General features: G+C 39.6%; 2 protein-coding genes across 3 annotated transcripts; one reads left to right on the forward strand and one right to left on the reverse strand.

The window, feature by feature from the left end:
* Positions 1-553: 553 nt before the first annotated feature.
* On the reverse strand, positions 554-3085 carry LOC125237876 (coiled-coil-helix-coiled-coil-helix domain-containing protein 7-like). Its single transcript, XM_048145106.1, has 3 exons — positions 2915-3085; positions 2735-2833; positions 554-2652 (listed from the first exon to the last, which is right to left on the reverse strand). Exons 1-3 carry the CDS (start codon positions 2963-2965, stop codon positions 2539-2541), a joined length of 264 nt encoding a protein of 87 aa, XP_048001063.1. The 5' UTR covers positions 2966-3085; the 3' UTR covers positions 554-2538.
* A 213-nt stretch (positions 3086-3298) lies between these two features.
* LOC125237786 (partitioning defective protein 6-like) lies at positions 3299-17817 on the forward strand. Of its 2 annotated transcripts, XR_007178373.1 has the most exons (8): positions 3299-3568; positions 5460-5685; positions 11213-11340; positions 11576-11673; positions 12136-12304; positions 16123-16247; positions 17072-17464; positions 17508-17542. XR_007178373.1 is itself a non-coding variant. In XM_048144968.1 (7 exons), the coding sequence occupies exons 1-7, from the start codon at positions 3509-3511 to the stop codon at positions 17181-17183; spliced, it is 918 nt and encodes a 305-aa protein (XP_048000925.1). In that variant the 5' UTR covers positions 3299-3508; the 3' UTR covers positions 17184-17817. The 2 variants fall into 2 exon arrangements, 1 of the variants encoding a protein (XP_048000925.1); XM_048144968.1 differs by having other exon boundaries at positions 17072-17817.
* The last annotated feature ends 350 nt before the right edge of the window (positions 17818-18167 follow it).

The following is an 18167-nucleotide window of genomic DNA, read 5'->3' on the forward strand; positions in this document are numbered from 1 at the left end:
AGATAGTCGCAGCCGTGTGAGTAAAAGAGACGCGATGATAGCGCGAGCGAGATAGTTCGTCGCCGAGCGATAAACTAATAGCTCGCTCACTCTTTTATTTACACAGGATCGCTTTTGATGGGACCAGTGCCTATCTGACCATGTTAAGTTGTGGGCGCTGACTTCTTTAAATTTAGAAGCTGATTATTTCGAAATGATAATACCAGTACTTGTCAAATATAATCATAATTATATTTCAGTGAGATCTAACTAAAACATGACCCACCAGCTAGCAATAGGGACTTAAGACTACATAAAAAATTTCTTAAATAACCGCGACCGCCTGACCATGGAAACTTCTAGAGTTTGTCACTTGAGCTGTATTTATTATTTAAAGAAGTCAGACCACAATCCAAACTCAAACTATTGAAATATCTTCATCAAGGATCGGTAAAATACTATGGCGAACCCCAATTGCCAACGGCAAATTGTGAAAGTCGAAGTACGAAACAGGTTCTTCCCGATATGCCTTCGTCGTTGTGATAGTTATCTAGCGCTTTTACACGAGTCTCGCTTTTTCGGCACCAGATGGCCTGTCGCGAACGCCAAAGTTCAAATATTGCTTGTCACTATTTCTTTTTTTTTTTGGTGGCAGCGTGCACAGGTCGCGTGAAGAAAAACCCCGAGAAGGATACGGGGAGCCTTGCTCATGTGCATATTTGTCGCCATCAGTTTTCCCTTTTAGGCCTGAGTAGACGCTCGGTGGTGGGGCGGACTCGCTATGCGGCGTGGACTCAGGGGGCCGATTTTTGAGTCTCACGCGTTCGAATTCAGAAAATTGTCACTGAAAAGCAAAGCAAGTCACCGTTTTCAACCGGTATTTTAGTGACAAAATCCCGTATGCGAGGTTCAAAAATCGCCCCCCAGGACACTTAGTATGAGCTTCAATTGTGCGAGCACTCAGACCTTACACTTATACCACACACACGGGATGAGATGGGGTGGTGATTTTTTTTTTCTGATGCTGTCACTTGCTTCTCTGTCACTCTAATTACGGGTTCATATAAGTGTAAGAGAGAACTAGTGTTCATTTTTTTCTGTTGGTGTCACTTGCTTGTCACTCTAATTAGGGTGCGCGCCCACGGGGGACACAGTTGCTCGGCGACTTTCGTATTTGTATGAAAAGTTGCGTCGCCTCGTGTGCGCACTTTCATACTAGACCATGGTCGCGACAAAAAAGTCGCCGGCAACAGTTGCCCATATGCGCGCTCTCTTACTTGTTCATATAAGTGAAAGAAAACTAGTGTTCGCGGAGGCCTCAGGCTCACCCAGTCGATGTAATGTCACAATCAATAAATAAATAATGTCAACTTGATGCTCGTTTTATTTCTTGTCCTGTTTTCTTACACTAATTGATTAGAAAGGGATGACACTACAATGTTGCCATTGTTTCTACTCTTATTTGCTGGACTGTATGATAAGGTTACAATAAAATTGGATTTCAGAAAAAAAAGAAGTACTTAAATAATGACTAAATTTTCTTTACTAATAATTTTAACCACATCCATTACAATATTCAGTAAATGAACATGATCTTTAAATCAACAAGAATATTTCAACAATAAAAGTATATTGATAATACACTTATTTTTCTTTGTATTAGCTTGAAGCTAGGAACATACTACGGCGGACGTCCGTCGTAAATCGACCGCGGACGGGGATCTGGACAATGAATATACACTTAACCGTGCAAACTATCGGTCGACGGACGTGGACGTCCGATCGAAATCTAGCTCGCTGGATGTTTTGTTCCGTGCACACTGATCGGTCGCGGTCGCGGTCGATTTACGACGGACGTCCGCGTAGTATGTTCCTAGCTTTATAGTACAGTCAGGCAGACTTAACCCTTCGCTGTGTTTGATGAGGATCCTTATGGTGTTGGACTTTAAAAATGTATATTAAAATGTGTATTTTTCTCTTTTGTGTGTTTACGAATAAAATTTATTCTATTCTATATCAAAGTTAATTATTTTATGATTTTTTTTTACAGAAACAGACGACGGGTTAACCCTGAAATGCATAGTGATGTATATATGCATCATGCATTTTTGACTCTATTGACAGCATGTCAAAATTCAAATTTGAATAAATCTTTGTCAAGGTCATGCATTTAAGGGTTAAGTCATAGAATAGGAGAACCATGAACAAATTTATATGCAGAGAGGGTATGAGTTATGTACCTACTCTGCTGCTTACTGTACATTTTTAAACAGAACCCATTATTAGGTTAAGAAATGATAAAATAAATGCCAGTATACAAGATATTCTGAAATTCCATTTAGGCTTAGAATTCATGTAACTGATGTGACAATAAAGCCTGTTCTTATTTGTCAAAATTGTATAGTTGTGTACATTCTTATGAAAAATAGCCATACCCTTATTATTATAGGCCCGTTTATACTGGATAAAAGTTATTCTTACTGGGCCTTCAAATGTATTTATTAAAGTGAATCTTTAAGCATGGCATCAAAAACTTATTCTATAAAGTTTGGTGAACAATCACAAGGAGTCCTTCACATTTTTAATATAGTCCGACTTAATTTTCTCTCTCTCCTCCACATCAGGAAGGTAGGGGTAAATGCCTCTGGCTTTCCTATCGCTGTATATTTTTCCCTGAAATAATATCAAAATCTTAATCAGAACATAAACCCACATTGGAACTATAACAAGGCCTGGCAATAAAAAATGTACCTACCCAGAACTTTTTACAAGTATTGTAGTTATCAAAATACGCTTCGCACTTTTTGTGGTCAAAGCCATTTTTATTCAGACACTCGTAAGACTGTTCTTGCTCCTGAAAAGTTAAATTACATAATTTTATTTTCGTATTGAAGTACTGTTCATGTTCAACACGAATTTGGAAATATAGACAAACCTTTAAACATGGATTAATTCGTGCAGCATTTGGATTGTTGAGTTTCGTCATGTTTTAGGTAAACAGTTAAGGACTTCTGTGTTATATTTGTACTGAAAAGTACGTGAATTATTCATTCGTTCCAGAAAGAAAAACAATCACACAGCCTCTTCAGCTAAATGCGAAACGTCAAATCTGACTGAAGACAAGATAGCGATTTGACAGCTTCACGGTCAGTGACACATTGGCAGCTTACGTCCCCGCACCACTCAGCGTTTTACTCATTGCCTTAAACAATTTAATTATAGGCTTGAATCGGAACGTCATAGTAATCAAGGTTGTTTTATATTCCCGTTAAAACCAACCAATGGAAACTGCATAGTTCTCAACAGTGGCCAATAACAATGTAGCATGCGATTACTAATGCAGTAAAAATGTTGTAAATGAGAATTACCCAAAATTACGACGCGAGCGAGAGCCGAATAACAGCCTTTTTGTAAAAGCAATAATCGTCTAATTTAATAAAAACTTTTATATTTTACAATGTTATATTGCTAATGAAGTGCCTAAATATTTTGATGGTTTTTTATAATTAGTGCATTTAATGCTATAGTGATGTCGAAGAACAAAATCGCCGCACGGATAGACAGTCAAAATGTTGAAGTCAAAACTAAGGTAAATAATTTCTAATATTTCTTACAAATAAAGTGAGTCACGTTATCTTTGAGGCCTAGTTTATATTCTTTGGGCAACGAGTAGTTAATTTACTTAAGCATTTGTACATGATGAGTCGAGGAATGCTCGTGGGCTGCGGTTGCCAAGGTGAATTGAGATAAATCGTATAATTATGTGTCGGTTGAAAGAAAATCACGTACAGACTAATTATATGTTGTTTTTAACAGCTCATTTGCACTTTTTGTAGTTATAAAACTTGTTTGTATAATAAATTAACAGTACTCTTATTCCCAGCTCTTAAAGCAGCTAAATTATTATACCACCTAAAAAGTCATAATTTAAGGCTTAGATCTTGGTGTATCTTACTTATAAATCTTATAATTTAGAAACATTATGCATTAATGTAAACAAAAAACTTAAAGCTAGGGTCAATAAATGTAATAATCCAAATACAATGAAATAAACAAGCAAATAGTTTATTATTCAGGTCATTAGAAAACTATAAGGAAGTAAAGGAAGTGTTGTCTGCACTACAGGATTGATTTTAGAATGGAAATGTTTGTTAGATAAGGATGTCTACCTAAACAACATACTATTATATGTAATAATAGCTTATAAATAGGCTTAGTTACATGTGAGCATGTCTCGGCCAACAAACTTGTTTTCTGAATAATTTTTTTTTTCTTGTAAGGAAAATAGACTTGTTCTACTAAGCAATGTGCCTGATAACTGCAGAATGCTTAAAAGATAAGCCATTATCTATTTAATCTACATGCTTGAATAATTACATATGTCTACTTTTCTCCAGTTCTCATTACAGCGGCTATGAAACTAGCTAGTAATCATGCTAAGTGATAGTTCCTACCATTCCTATATTTTTAGAAGGGTTTCTTTTGCTTAGCTAGTTAAAAAAAAGTGTTTTTACCACATTTTCATTATTTAAATGTCAAATTTTTATCTCAAAACAATGTTTACAAACATTATATGGCCATTTGTGGGGCAATTCCCTACCTTAAAACCCCATTGCTCTACCTTAAAAATCACCATCACCCCTCGTGTGCGGATGCGTCAAAAAATCGTGGGTTCCAACCTCGGCTATGCCATGTAGACCATAAAAATTGTTCTGGAAAAATTGAAAAAAGATGTCCTACCTTGAATTGTTATACAGACAGACAGACAGATTGTTATCTTATTTATATGAATTGGTAGAGTAAGTTCGTAACCATTTTAGGGGAGGGTGTAGCTGGGGGGTAGCCTGTGCCACTCTCACGCTATATAATATGATTTAACAAAAAAACAGTCCATAGTGGAAACAAGTTAAACATACAAAATTGAAAATAGTCCTGAAGCAGTCCAAGTCAAAAAAAAACGAATTCAGCACAAAATGTGAATCAGTTTAAAAAAAATTGACTATAGTTTGTACTTTTGGCTGTTGAAAGTGTAAACAAAGCGGAGCTGTCAAATTTGACAAACCCAGGAGTAGTGAACCTTTTTAAGGCCAGATTGAAGAACAAAAATGTGGGTGGCTACTTACTTAGTACTTTTTATTTATGGTGAGCCAATTTTAATTATTATAAATGCATAACAACGCCCATTTGCATTTGACGACCGGTCTGGCTCAGTCGGTAGTGACCCTGCCTGCTAAGCCGCGGTCTTGGGTTCGAATCCCGGTAAGGGCATTTATTTGTGTGATGAGCACTATATTTGTTCCTGAGTCATGGATGTTTTCTATGTATATAAGTATGTATTTATCTATTTATGTATGTATATTGTCGCTTAGCAGCCATAGCTTTGTTTAGTTTGGGGCTAAGGTGATCTATGTAAGGTGTCCCCAATATTTATTTATTTAATCTTTATGTAGGATGGAATTAACATCTATTATCCATTCCAGTTTGACGCAGAATTCCGGCGGTTCTCCCTCAACCGCTCAGAGAAGCTCAAGTACGAGGACTTCAAGGCTCTGATCGAGAAGCTCCACAGACTCCATGACGTCACATTCCTCATCTCGTACACGGACCCTCGGGATGGGGACCTGCTGCCCATCAACAATGATGATAACTTCGCGCGAGCGCTGCTCACGGCGCGCCCGCTGCTCAGGGTCATCATACAGAGGAAGGGTGAGTCCAAAATACTTCATACTTACTTCCTTCTCTGGCACAGCGACTAGGGAATGCAATAGCCGGCCACACTTCATGGGCATGCAATAACCAACCAAAGTCCATAACCGGTTAACCGGTTATGGTTATGCCCAAAAAATAACCGATCGACGGTTATAATCGGTTACGGTTATTTTCAACAAAAAGTGGTAAATTTCCAATCAAATAGACGAAAAATTCAATAATGACTACTTATTATAGATTATAGTTTTTATTGAATTTACATTATTAGGTAATATAAGTCTTAGTGTATTTTTTTTAAATCCGCAAGTTAGTGAATAAAATGTGTGAAGTCATAAATAGACATAATTATACCATATTTTTAAATTAAAGGAAAAATGGAAAAATTCTACCGGTGTTAATTTTTTCCATTTTTCCTTTAACTTAAAAATATGTCATATTGCTCGCAGACATTTCTCATTTCTGCATGATAAAAAAACAAATTTAGACATATACCTTTAACGAGATACAATATTCAATCGAAATTTTTCACAAATAACGGAAGAAATGTGTTTTTCGTTACAAATGTCAAAAATGATAGTCACAGCCAAAAAAGGCTGTTGATACTTTTGGAATTGGTGTCATCTCACACAAATGATGCCGACTGTACTGTAGCAAGACAGAGTGTTCATAATGACACTGATTATTAATTACTTAGTGCTATGTAAAGTATGTAAATAAATCTGATGACGTCATCGCACGTCTAAAGACGCAACATGCATCTGCTAAAGGAAGTTAATTAACATATAATACGAGGATTTTAATTATTAACACATATATCTCATTTTAGCTCTTATGAGACTGAAGATAGATTTCATATTCGCTGGTAAAGATTTTTCAAGTGCAGTTTATTATTGTTGTTAGAGAATAAATGGCTTTGGATAAGTAAAGACGAGTTGGTACGAAGTTTAAGATTATTGAACCCTTTCACTTACGTAGTCCGATATGTTACTATTATTGTTACACGCCTGTACTGTGTCCCACTGCTGGGCAAAGGCAAAATTTCATACATGTCGAGTGTCGTGAAACCGCTCATTTCTGTTCTGTGGAACAGCCAAATTTTTTTTCGCGATTTCAGCATTAGTCCCATTTTAAAAGTTGTTCATTATGACCTAATAAATCACTATGTAAAGTTTGGATAGTACTTAGGGCCCCCCCACATCTAGCGTCTCGCGAGTAGCGTCGGGCCAACTGTATGGAAAAAGTCGCTGCGTCGACGTCGCGCCGACGCGGCGTCAGGCGTGACCATCCACATATTACGTCACACCAAAATTTCAAGTTTTTGGACCCCTCCCCCTATTTACGCTTTTTTTAGATCCCTTGTAGATTGTCACATTTAGTATGACCCCCCCTCCCCCTTACGCTGTGACGTAATTTATGTATGATGCCTTACAAAATCACACTGTATACTTGCTATAACTCAAAATAAAGTAAATAAAATTACTAAACGAAATAACATAATTAAAATTAAGGAAGACGCGAAACCTAAAAGGCAAAAAAACAGCCGTGACTTTAATTTAAAACGTAAAAGATGACTCGCTCTAATATACAGATTTAATTATTTCCTATCCTTCCTCATACCTACTTAATTATACAGCTAAACCAATATCGTATGACCTTTAATCTATACAATGCCACATACCGCTTAAGGTTATACATATATCAGTTATTAAAACCAACGAAAAATGGCGTCTACTTTGTTAGAAAATCTATAGAATTCAGGGTTACAGATATAATGGTCAGTTTTTAAACCAGGGGACTTTGGCATGTTATTGTTAGGAAAGCTGTAGAATTCAGGGCTACTATTATAATAGACAGGTCGCCTGCATGTCCACTGATGCATAAACGCAGGTTGAATAACTTGTTGTAGTTATTTAAATAGTCGTATGTACATACTAATTGGTAATGACATGTGATGGTTCGGTATGGGTAGGAAGTATGGCAGTTAGTAAGTTACAAGCGGTAGCGGTTATGCCACAGAATATATAATAGTACAAGTTATGCCAGTTATTAACCAAACATACGGTTAGCGTTTGAGATAATACAAAATGGATCACTCGTGCGTCTGTCCGTCCGTCCGACTGTCACGGCCCATTATCTCCGAAACAGACAGTAGAGTTTATTGTTAAATGGGTTGTTATCCCGCCTATCCGAAGTGACTATGTTACCGAAAAAGTACAAATTTTGACTTAGTAGGCAGTGACTAGGATAAAACATAATTTAACTAGTTCAGCACGGGAAGCATGGTCGCGCGATAGACGATAAAATAGCAGGCCGTACCTATCGCACTATTTGTAAGTGCGATAGGGACGGCCTGATATTTTATCGTCTATCGCGCGACCATGCTTCCCGTGCAGCTTATTAAAGCTGCCATTAGGGCCATTAGGCCCTAAGTTTTATTGAATATGGGTGTAAACCTGCAGGCCTAGCACATGATGGCCGCGGGAGTATGTCGCCGCGAGATAGACTACCTGTCCTTATGTCATTAATACAATTAGACAAAGACGTGTCATCTATCTCGCGGTGACATACTCCCGCGGCCATCATGTGCTAGGCCTACTGTCGCCAGTTTAATTGAATATGCCTAGTAGGATTTAGTATGAAATTGCAAGTTGCCTGTTACAGTGAATTTTTATTAAAGCCTGACCGTCCCGCAGCCGGATGGCATTACTACGACGCGAAACGAAAACGAAACGCCGCGAAAGGTATAGTCTGGCTCTGTCGCAAGAGCGATAGCGATAGATATCTACGAGCGTTTCGTTTCGTGAGCGTTTCTGCATTCGGCTACGCAAGCGGAAATATATCGTCACTACTTTAAAAAAAACTTGAATCTTCGTCTGTCAATGAAAAGAAAATTGTAGTAAGTATGTATGGAATGCATATAGACTTACTGCGTTTTAACTTTGAGGAACAGCGTGTGAGATACGAGTTTTTTTTTTTTAAGTAGTGACGATATGACTACGCGCCATGTTGCGGAATTTCATTGGAACCATTTTTAACCCCCGACGAAAACGAAGGAGTGTTATAAGTTTGACGTGTATGTCTGTCTGTCTGTCTGTCTGTCTGTTTGTCTGTCTGTGTGTGTCTGTGGCATCGTAGCTCCCGTACGGATGAACCGATTTAGATTTAGTTTTTTTTGTCTGAAAGCTTTGTTAGTCGGGAGTGTTCTTAGCCATGTTTCATGAAAATCGGTCTACTATGTCGCAGTCGGGGGTTTTTCAAAATTTTTCTTCATACAGACAATAGTCAGATATCTGGTTAATCTTTACTTCTCTCGTGACTTGCACCAATGATTGGAGTCACCTACTCCCGTTCCATGGTCATGGGTACAATACAATGCTAGTAATTAATTTATACATCTGTAGAGTACAGATACAGTAGTTGTATGGACAATGGGCATCATGAGTACACACACAGGACTACACTTACACTTAATATACACTTTTGATAATCTAAGATTAGATTATGCCACAAAATATATAATAGTACAAGTACAGAAGGCTCACGCCGTGGCTTGCGTGGGCGATGGTCGCGCGATGGTCGCGCGACGGCGATGCGACGTATACGAAATCAAACCTTATCGACATGGAAGTATGAGACGCGACGGCGACAGTCGCGCGACCGTCGCCCACGCAAGACACGGCGTCACTCCTTTGATATTCACAAAACGCCGCCATTCTACATTCTTACACTGAGAGAAATTTGCATTGTGAATTTAACAAGTTCGACTTGTTGCGGTTTATCCGTTTGAATCAGCCAAACGTATGTTTAAAACAATATGTGTCAGGTTGTTTTTATAAATATTCAAATATATTGCCGATTCAAATGACAAGTAGCTTGTTGTTTGAACCAAAGAGCACGTAGGCGCTATTTTAACCAAAAAACTTATTGAACGAACATGAAAACTGGTTGTATTTTCTCTCAGTGTACCTACATTAACAAACGGACCGCATGCGAGCAGCCGACATTGACACATAAAGACTAGCGTCTGCACCTAATCTTGGGATTAGTTGCTAAAGCGGACCCCCGGCTCTCGTGAGCCGTGGCCGCCGGAATAACGCTAGGAAGAAGACATCTGCTGCAGTATTTTCAAACTGTTGGAAATAATACTCATTGAGTTTGTATTACATTTTAACCGAACTTTCGACGAGCCATTGTTATGTGCCGGAAGTTCTTTCCCATCGTATTTTGACATTCGTTGGTTACATACTTCCGTTTTTTATTTAAAACTGGTTTAAACTTTCACGAATTATACACATTATAACTTTAAAAAACGGAGTTTAAGTAAATACATACATACAATCACGCCTGTATCCCATAAAGGGGTAGGCAGAGCACATGAAACCACTAAAGCTTCAGTGCCACTCTTGGCAAGTAAAGGGGTTGAAAGAAAACGAAACTGTGACATTGCAGTGACAGGTTGCCAGCCTCTCGCCTACGCCACAATTTAACCCATATCCCATAGTCGCCTTCTACGACACCCACGGGAAGAAAGGGGGTGGTGCAATTCTTAACCCGTCACCACACAGGCAAGTAAATACATAACGCGTATAATTTTATAATTAATTATACGAGTACTCGATTGAGTCGCGTTTTTTTTAAAGTTATATTGAATCACACAGTGGATATTGGGTTCAACAGACTTGTGTTGAACCCAATATCCACTCAGAACTTGCGTGCAAGTTATAGAACCATCTAAGTGGAGCCTTAGTCAATTCCCTTTTTGGAAAACTTAATTGAGTTCAACATGTTTAACTATGACTAAGTTATACCAACTATGGCTGTCTACATATTTTAATGACTAACTAAACTAATGCATTGTGAAACAAATAGAACAATGTGTTTCATTAAATAGCTGTACTATAAACGTGATGTTGGTACTTGGTATACAATGGAAGGAATTCGTCATTTGGGCGTACTAACTCTTTGTTGACTACCGCTCATTCGACGATATAGGTACGTTAGAGTAATTGTAACATACAAGCATAGCAGTAAATGTAGTGTAGTATGGGTTTGTTACTGGCGAATTCTCAATGCAAAATTGAGTCTTCAATGCTTATTAAGTTGCATTCTTTTAGGCAGATGCCGCTATACGCCACCCTTAGCCGTATAGGAAGTGACGGAGGGCATGAAAAAGATTCGTAAATCCAGCACGCCTCCGTGGCTAAGTTGGTCATACCGACTGCACCGGCAATGCAGCAGGTCGCAGGTTCGAGTTCGATATGTAGAGTCGCTCGCAGGCGTTTCTGCATGGTAAAAAAAACGATATTGTATATGGTTTTATGATGCGTAAGGTATTGTCAGTTATTATTAGACGCTAGCCTATCTAAAAACCTTATTCTAAAAAGGAATTCTCTTTGTAGTCAATTATTGGAAGGGAACCGTTTTTGACAAATTGAGAGACTTTTTACAAAAACAGTTGTAGTTGGCAAACATTTTGTTTTTATTTCTTAACTTTTTAACTGAAAACTATCTTTGTGTTTTGCAGGTGACAGCCTCGAAGAGCTCAATGGGTACGGTACGATGCGGCACCGGAACTTCATCTCATCCATCCTGAGCGGCACGCCCGCGAAGAACAAGGGCCTGGCCATATCCAACCCGCACGACTTTAGAATGGTACGTCCGTCCACTTATTGGCATTATTCACCTTTCGCATATTATCTGTTGTGGTATAGCATACGAGTTTATGACATTGCGGTATTTGATGGCTGTGCAAAATTGTATGTGACCTCAACAGCCCGCAATGTAATTAACTAATTAAAATCGCTAAATCCGCCGTCTAAATCAGGCTTTAGTATGTTGTTTTAGGAAATCTGTATCCACTTTTTCAAAGATTGTTGTATGTCTATAGGTGTCAGCTATCATCGACGTGGACATAGTGCCTGAAACGTGTCGGAGGGTCAAATTGCTCAAGCATGGCTCGGATCGACCGCTAGGATTCTTCATAAGGTAATTGACGACCGGTCTGGCGTAGTCGGTAGTGACCCTGCCTGCTAAGCCGCAGTCCTGGGTTCGAATTTCGGTAAGGGCATTTATTTGTGTGATGAGCACAGATATTTGTTCTCGATTCATGGTCATCACACCCGCACTTTAAATGTGTCATTGCACGTAGGCGGAGAGTGAGTTATAGAAAAGTCGTTCTTCCAAGGGAATAATGAAATTTCTCGTACCGTACTTAACTTTTTTACATCTATTTACATATTTTTACATTGCGAACGTGATGAAGAACATCGTGTGTAACTCGGGGAGTATGAATATTACTAACTCGAGTCTTTAAATCGCTCCGGCGAGCCTTCGCGATTTAACTTACTCTCGTTAGTAATATTTCAACTTCCTTCCCTTGTTGCACAATGTACTATTATTTTAAGTATAGGAAACTAGCCTATTATGATTGTCGTGTCTGTATCGCAGGGACGGCACGTCGGTGCGCGTGACGCCGGGCGGCGTGGAGCGCGCGCCCGGCATCTTCATCTCGCGCCTCGTGCCCGGCGGGCTCGCCGAGTCCACCGGCCTGCTTGGCGTTAATGATGAGGTGCTGGAAGTCAACGGGATCGACGTGTGCAACAAGACGCTAGACCAGGTCAGTGCGGGTTCGATTACTACGACTTGTGCTATCCAACAAAAACATACAATCACGCCTGTTTCCCATAAAGGGGTAGGCGGAGCACATGAAACTGCTAAAGTTACAGTGCCACTCTTGGCAAATAAGGGGTTGAAAGAAAACGAAACTGTGACATTGCAAGCTATAGCTAAGCTAAGCTATTGTGCTATCCGAGCTGCTCGAAACCGGAGTCATTGTAGGAATCAAAAAATCAAAAAAAAAAAAAATCAAAATAATTTATTCAGCAAATAGGCCACAGGGGCACTTTTACACGTCACATGTACATAGCTATTTAAAAAAATATTTAAAATTGAGTTGAAATTACAATTGATACTATTATATACTAATTCTAAGTTCTAACTAAAGTTAACTCTATACAATTAATTAGAGATGTAGAAGGTCTCTAAATGTCGAATTACAACCAAGAACTACACTAAATTTTAATATAAAAAGTACAAATACAAAAAAAAAGTCTAAAATTACTTTAGAGGTGCAAATGACTCTAAATGTCACAACTAAAAATAAAATGTATATCTACTTAATCTAATTCTCCTTAGAGATGTATATGGTCTCCATGAGTCAAAATCATATATTTAAAATATTCACTAAAAGAAAGGAAACAAACGACAACCGAACAAAGTGTCCTAATTTAATAAAAATTATAATTAAAGTTACTAAGTTATAACAGCCCCAGTAAGCTTAAACAGACCGGTCTTCACAGACGGCACCCGTTCACGAGTATGACGCGTATCTCAGCCATCGCCTCCCTCAACCTTTATTCGGGAAGGTGGCGACCCGATCAACGACGCCACCGCAGCAAAGACTTTTAAGTGTGCATGACATGTTCAAGCTGCCAGTGTTTACCCTTTTAACCTTTTATTCATTACTATGAAAAAAAAAAAAAAAAAAAAAAAAAGCTGCCAGGCTAAATTAAATATTCAAATAATAAAACATAGCTGTAAGACACTATATTCTGTGCTCGTATGTTACAAAGGAAGGAAATATAGATTTATACAATAAAATTAAAGTAAGATAAACATTAAACATTAAACACATAATCTTGGAGATGTATAAGGTCTCCAAGTGTCCACAACTAAACTTAAATAAAAACAATATAATCAGACGAGAATATGTTCTCATACGTCAATTGAACACTAGTATGCTTAATTACACAATGCAGAGAAAATGAAAAAATATATACGACTTCATTCATCTATTGACAAGCAACCACCTTAAAGGCATCCCTATCATCTATAAAATCCTTCACAGTGTAGTACGCCTTACATAACAACAAACGCTTAATGCGTGCCTTAAATTTGTCAAATGGCAAATCCACTATATCGGTTGGTACTTTGTTATAAAAACGTGTACAGTTCCCGACGAAAGACGTACCAACCTTACGGAGACGGTGGGCGGTCACAGCAAGTTTATGTTTGTTCCTTGTGTTATAGTTATGGATGTCACTGTTAAGCTTGAATTCGTGGATATTTTTCCGAACATACATAATATTTTCGTATATGTATTGAGAGGCAACGGTAAGAATGTTCACCTCTTTGAATTTTTCTCTTAAAGATGCTCGACCGCCCAATCCGTAGATTGAACGGACTGCTCGTTTTTGCAGCACAAAAATAGCCTGAATGTCTGCAGCTTTTCCCCATAACAGGATCCCATATGACATAACACTGTGGAAGTAGCTAAAGTATACCAGCCTGGCCGTCTCTACGTTTGTTAGTTGTCTGATTCGCTAAGGCTAGCTGGCAAACTTAGTTCTGCAGCTTACGCAGTAAGCTGCGTAAGCTGCAGAACTAAGTTTGCCAGCTAAAGTGGCTATATGTGCATGCCATTGCAGTTTTGAATCCAAAGTGACTCCAAGGAAAACCGTTCGATCTTCAAATTCCAGCGTTTCACCTTTCATTTGGATCTTACTGTTATTTACCTGCTTAACGTTCGGAAGCGCAAATCTGATGCACTTGGTTTTCTTGGCGTTTAGAAGTAAGTTATTCGCCGTAAACCAGTCTGTTATGCTAGACAGTGCATCGTTGATGTTATCGAAGCTGCTTTCCTTTCTGTCAACTTTGAATATAAGAGAAGTGTCGTCAGCAAATAACACTATATCATGTTTATCTTGCACTAGTTTCGGTAGATCATTAATGTATACTAAGAACAGGAAGGGACCGAGAATTGAACCTTGAGGCACTCCAAGTGCTACCGGTGAACCTGCTGATTGAGTCCCATTGATAACAACTCGCTGAGTTCTGTCGGAAAGGTACGATGAAACAAGGTCAAGGGCAGCAGCTTTAACCCCATAGTGGCTCAATTTTCTCTTTAAATTCTCGTGATCAACGCAATCAAAGGCCTTTGATAGATCACAGAAAATTCCAACAGCATCTTGAGCTCTTTCCCAGGCGTCAAAGATGTGTTTTAGAAGTACCACACCGGCATCAGTAGTTGAACGACCTCTGGTAAAACCAAATTGATTATTGTCAAGCAATTTATTTCTGTTAAAGTGAGACAACAGTTGATTAAGAATAAGCTTCTCAAAGACCTTACTTAGCGCTGGTAATATTGAAATAGGTCTAAAGTTGGTCGGGTCTGATTTCGTTCCTGATTTAAACAGCGGGATAATTTTGCTGTGTTTCATAATATCAGGAAAAATGCCAGTTTCAATACATCTGTTGAAAATCTCAGCTAAATAGGGTGCGATTGATTCTACTATTGAGTGTAATACTTTAACTGACAAGCCCCATAGATCTTCAGTTTTCTTTAAATTTAAAGATCTGAACGTTTTAATAACTATGGTCGGAGTAACATAAGAAAATGTGAATATTTCTGAACATTCTTCTACATTAGCTTGCAGCATTTCTTCAGCGACAATTGGCGATGAGTTAAGAGACTTTGTTGTCTCTGCCGGTATATTCGAGAAAAATCGCTCGAAGTGATCTGCCACTTCACGGTCGGAACTTACTAAAGTATCAGCAACTCGTAGGTTGTAGTGCCGTTCTTTTATTTTACGCTTTCCTGTTTCACTGCTGATCACTTGCCATGTAGTTTTAACTTTATCGCTGGAATTTAAGATCTTTTTGGATAAATAATCAGCTTTAGCGGCGACACACATCCTTTTAAAAGATTTCGAGAAATTCTTTACGTACTCTATAAATTCCGGCCTTTTATCAGTTGTTCGCAGATCATACAAATCATAGAGCCGGCGTCTCTTATCGTGAATATCCGGCGTAGCCCAGTCGCTAAGCCCAGTCGCTAAGAAGAATATAATTCATCTCACATTTAAGTAGTGTCCGACAGATTTACTGAGTCTACGGGGCTATATGACACTATGTTCTCACGCTTTGTACACATATTTAAAATCAGATACAGGTCGAACGCGATTAATTAACATTGCTTTACCTTTTTTCCCAACGGTCCGGCCAGGTTGCACTGACCGTAGTCGCGGAGACTGACGTCCCAGCAACCTGGCCGAAACGTTGGGAAAAAAAGGTAAAATAATGTTAATTAATCGCGTTCGACCTGTATGTGACTTTAAATACGTGTACAGGGTTACTCAAGGTCAATGATGAAAATAAAGATACCTGACCAGGTCAGTTTGGCCTTATGGCCGGGTTCTCCTTGTAGTCTTCGCGTCTGACTGTCTTTATTACATTATTGTTGATGTCTGTAATAAGATTAATAATGCTGGTGCTGGTGGAATGCTGGGATAAATTAATGTTCTAAGAATTGTTAATTTTCTTTGTTTTAATAAACGTTTTAGCTTTGAAACTAACAGAATAGGAATGTCTCCCCAGGTGACGGACATGATGGTGGCCAACTCCTCCAATCTCATCATCACCGTCCGCCCCGCCAACCAGCGCGCCGGGCCTCCCCCGCCGGCCACGGCGTCGCAGCCTAGCTCCGAGCCCGACGACGACAGGTACACACACACACACACACACACACACACACGCACGCACGCACGCACGCACGCACGCACGCACGCACACACACACACACACACACACACACACACACACACACACACACACACACACACACACACACACACGTACTTACAGACGACAACTTAGCCAGTGCTACACGATGCACACGAGCTTAAGGCCGATAGTCCACTTCATATGTTTATCATAGAAATATGATCATAGGCAGCCATACTTTTTTTATCACGTTGGAGAAAAAGGGAGCCATACAGTCCTATGATCATATTTCTATGATAAACATATGAGTGGACTATCGGCCTTACTAACCAACGCAACGAGCCACGAGCGAACCCCTCGCAAACCAACCCCAAACTTGTTGACGACAGATACGTGTCTTACATAATCGTGTGAGTGATTATCACGCATTTATAGACACACATACAGGCTAAAACCTAAGTGCGTTTTCACATTATCCGATCCGATATCGGATGTCGGACCGATACCCCATACATTACAGGAGCCATCTTGGATTTTTTCTATTGAAATCCTTCCGACATCCGATATCGGATCGGATAATGTGAAAACGGACTAACTAGTGCAGCCAATCATCCGGCAACCGCCTGACAACCCTCCGAACATGAAGGCAACAGAACTCCTGTACATTAACCACACGCACCCACAGAAAACGACTACGCTAGCTAGTGACACACGAGCGTACCTGAAAAAAAAAACTATAGCCTAAAGGGAAACCACACGATACACTTTTCGACATGTAAAACCTAAAAAAAAAACAAAAGGTTAATTGGTTATTTATTTGCAGGTTCGACCAAGACGAGCAGGATGAGATCGTAGACCTGACGGCCGTCACCCTCGAGGAACCGGAGACCTTCCCCTTACCCAGCAAGGACGACGGCCAGGTCCTACACCTGTAGTGCAGTGTAAAGTGAGGTCTACAGTGCATTCAAGGTCTACACCTGTAGAGTGAGGTCTATAGCGCAGTAAGGTCCCTACACCTGTGGCGCAAATGCATAGTTAAGTCTACAGTGCATTCAAGGTCTACACCTGTAGTGCGCAATGAGGTCTACAGTTCAGTAAGGTGCTACACCTATAGTGCAGTGCACAGTGAGGTCTACAGTGCATTCAAGGTCTACACCTGTAGTGTACAGTGAGGTCTACAGTGCATTCAAGGTCTACACCTGTAGTGTACAGTGAGGTCTACAGTGCATTCAGGGTCTACACCTGTAGTGTGCAGTGAGGTCTACGGTCTGCGACCCAGCTGCTGTGTCTCTAGTGTGTGTAGTCCACAGTGCAGTGCAACTAAGTGCTACAGCCTACATCAGTGCAGTGATTATAATGCAGACATAACCTACACCTTTTAAACGCCACGCGCGTCGCGTCATCGTCAATATTGTCGAAATGCACGAAAGTCGATATCGTCAGTCAACGTAAAAATTAAATGGTTCTACAGACAGCCTTACTACAGATGTAGGCGAAAAGGTTTTCCTTCGCATTTTTCCGGAAACGTTCGTATTTGCAAAGACATATCGTCACTACTTTAAAAAAATCTCGTATCTCACGCTGCTCCTCACGGCTCAGCCACGACATTGGTCTAAGCGCGACAGCGGTGAGCGGCGGCCATACATTGGAACGAGACACAGCGATGGGACTTTTCATTCGCACATATGGCTGCCGCTCACCGCTGTCGCGCTTAGACCAATGTCGTGGCTGGGCCGTTAAAGTTAAAACGCTGTAAGTCTATATGCATGCCATACATACTTACTACAATTTTCTTTTCATTGACAGACGAAGATACAAGTTTTTTTTAAAAGTAGTGACGATATGTAACTCCGTATAGATAGCTACCATCTAAGAAAAATACGTATCTCAAAAACATAGAGAAAAAGGTACGGTGGTCT

This window comes from Leguminivora glycinivorella, chromosome 22, assembly GCF_023078275.1.
Source record: "Leguminivora glycinivorella isolate SPB_JAAS2020 chromosome 22, LegGlyc_1.1, whole genome shotgun sequence".
Lineage (NCBI taxonomy): Eukaryota > Metazoa > Arthropoda > Insecta > Lepidoptera > Tortricidae > Leguminivora > Leguminivora glycinivorella.

Coding starts and splice junctions, on each gene's coding strand:
- LOC125237876 (XM_048145106.1), bottom strand. CDS start 2,965: ATGACGAAACTCAACAATCCAAATGCTGCACGAATTAATCCATGTTTA. Junction 2,834..2,914: donor GAATTAATCCATGTTTAAAG/GTTTGTCTATAT, acceptor TTAACTTTTCAG/GAGCAAGAACAGTCTTACGA. Junction 2,653..2,734: donor ATACTTGTAAAAAGTTCTGG/GTAGGTACATTT, acceptor ATATTATTTCAG/GGAAAAATATACAGCGATAG.
- LOC125237786 (XM_048144968.1), top strand. CDS start 3,509: ATGTCGAAGAACAAAATCGCCGCACGGATAGACAGTCAAAATGTTGAA. Junction 5,686..11,212: donor GGTCATCATACAGAGGAAGG/GTGAGTCCAAAA, acceptor TGTGTTTTGCAG/GTGACAGCCTCGAAGAGCTC. Junction 11,341..11,575: donor ACCCGCACGACTTTAGAATG/GTACGTCCGTCC, acceptor GTATGTCTATAG/GTGTCAGCTATCATCGACGT.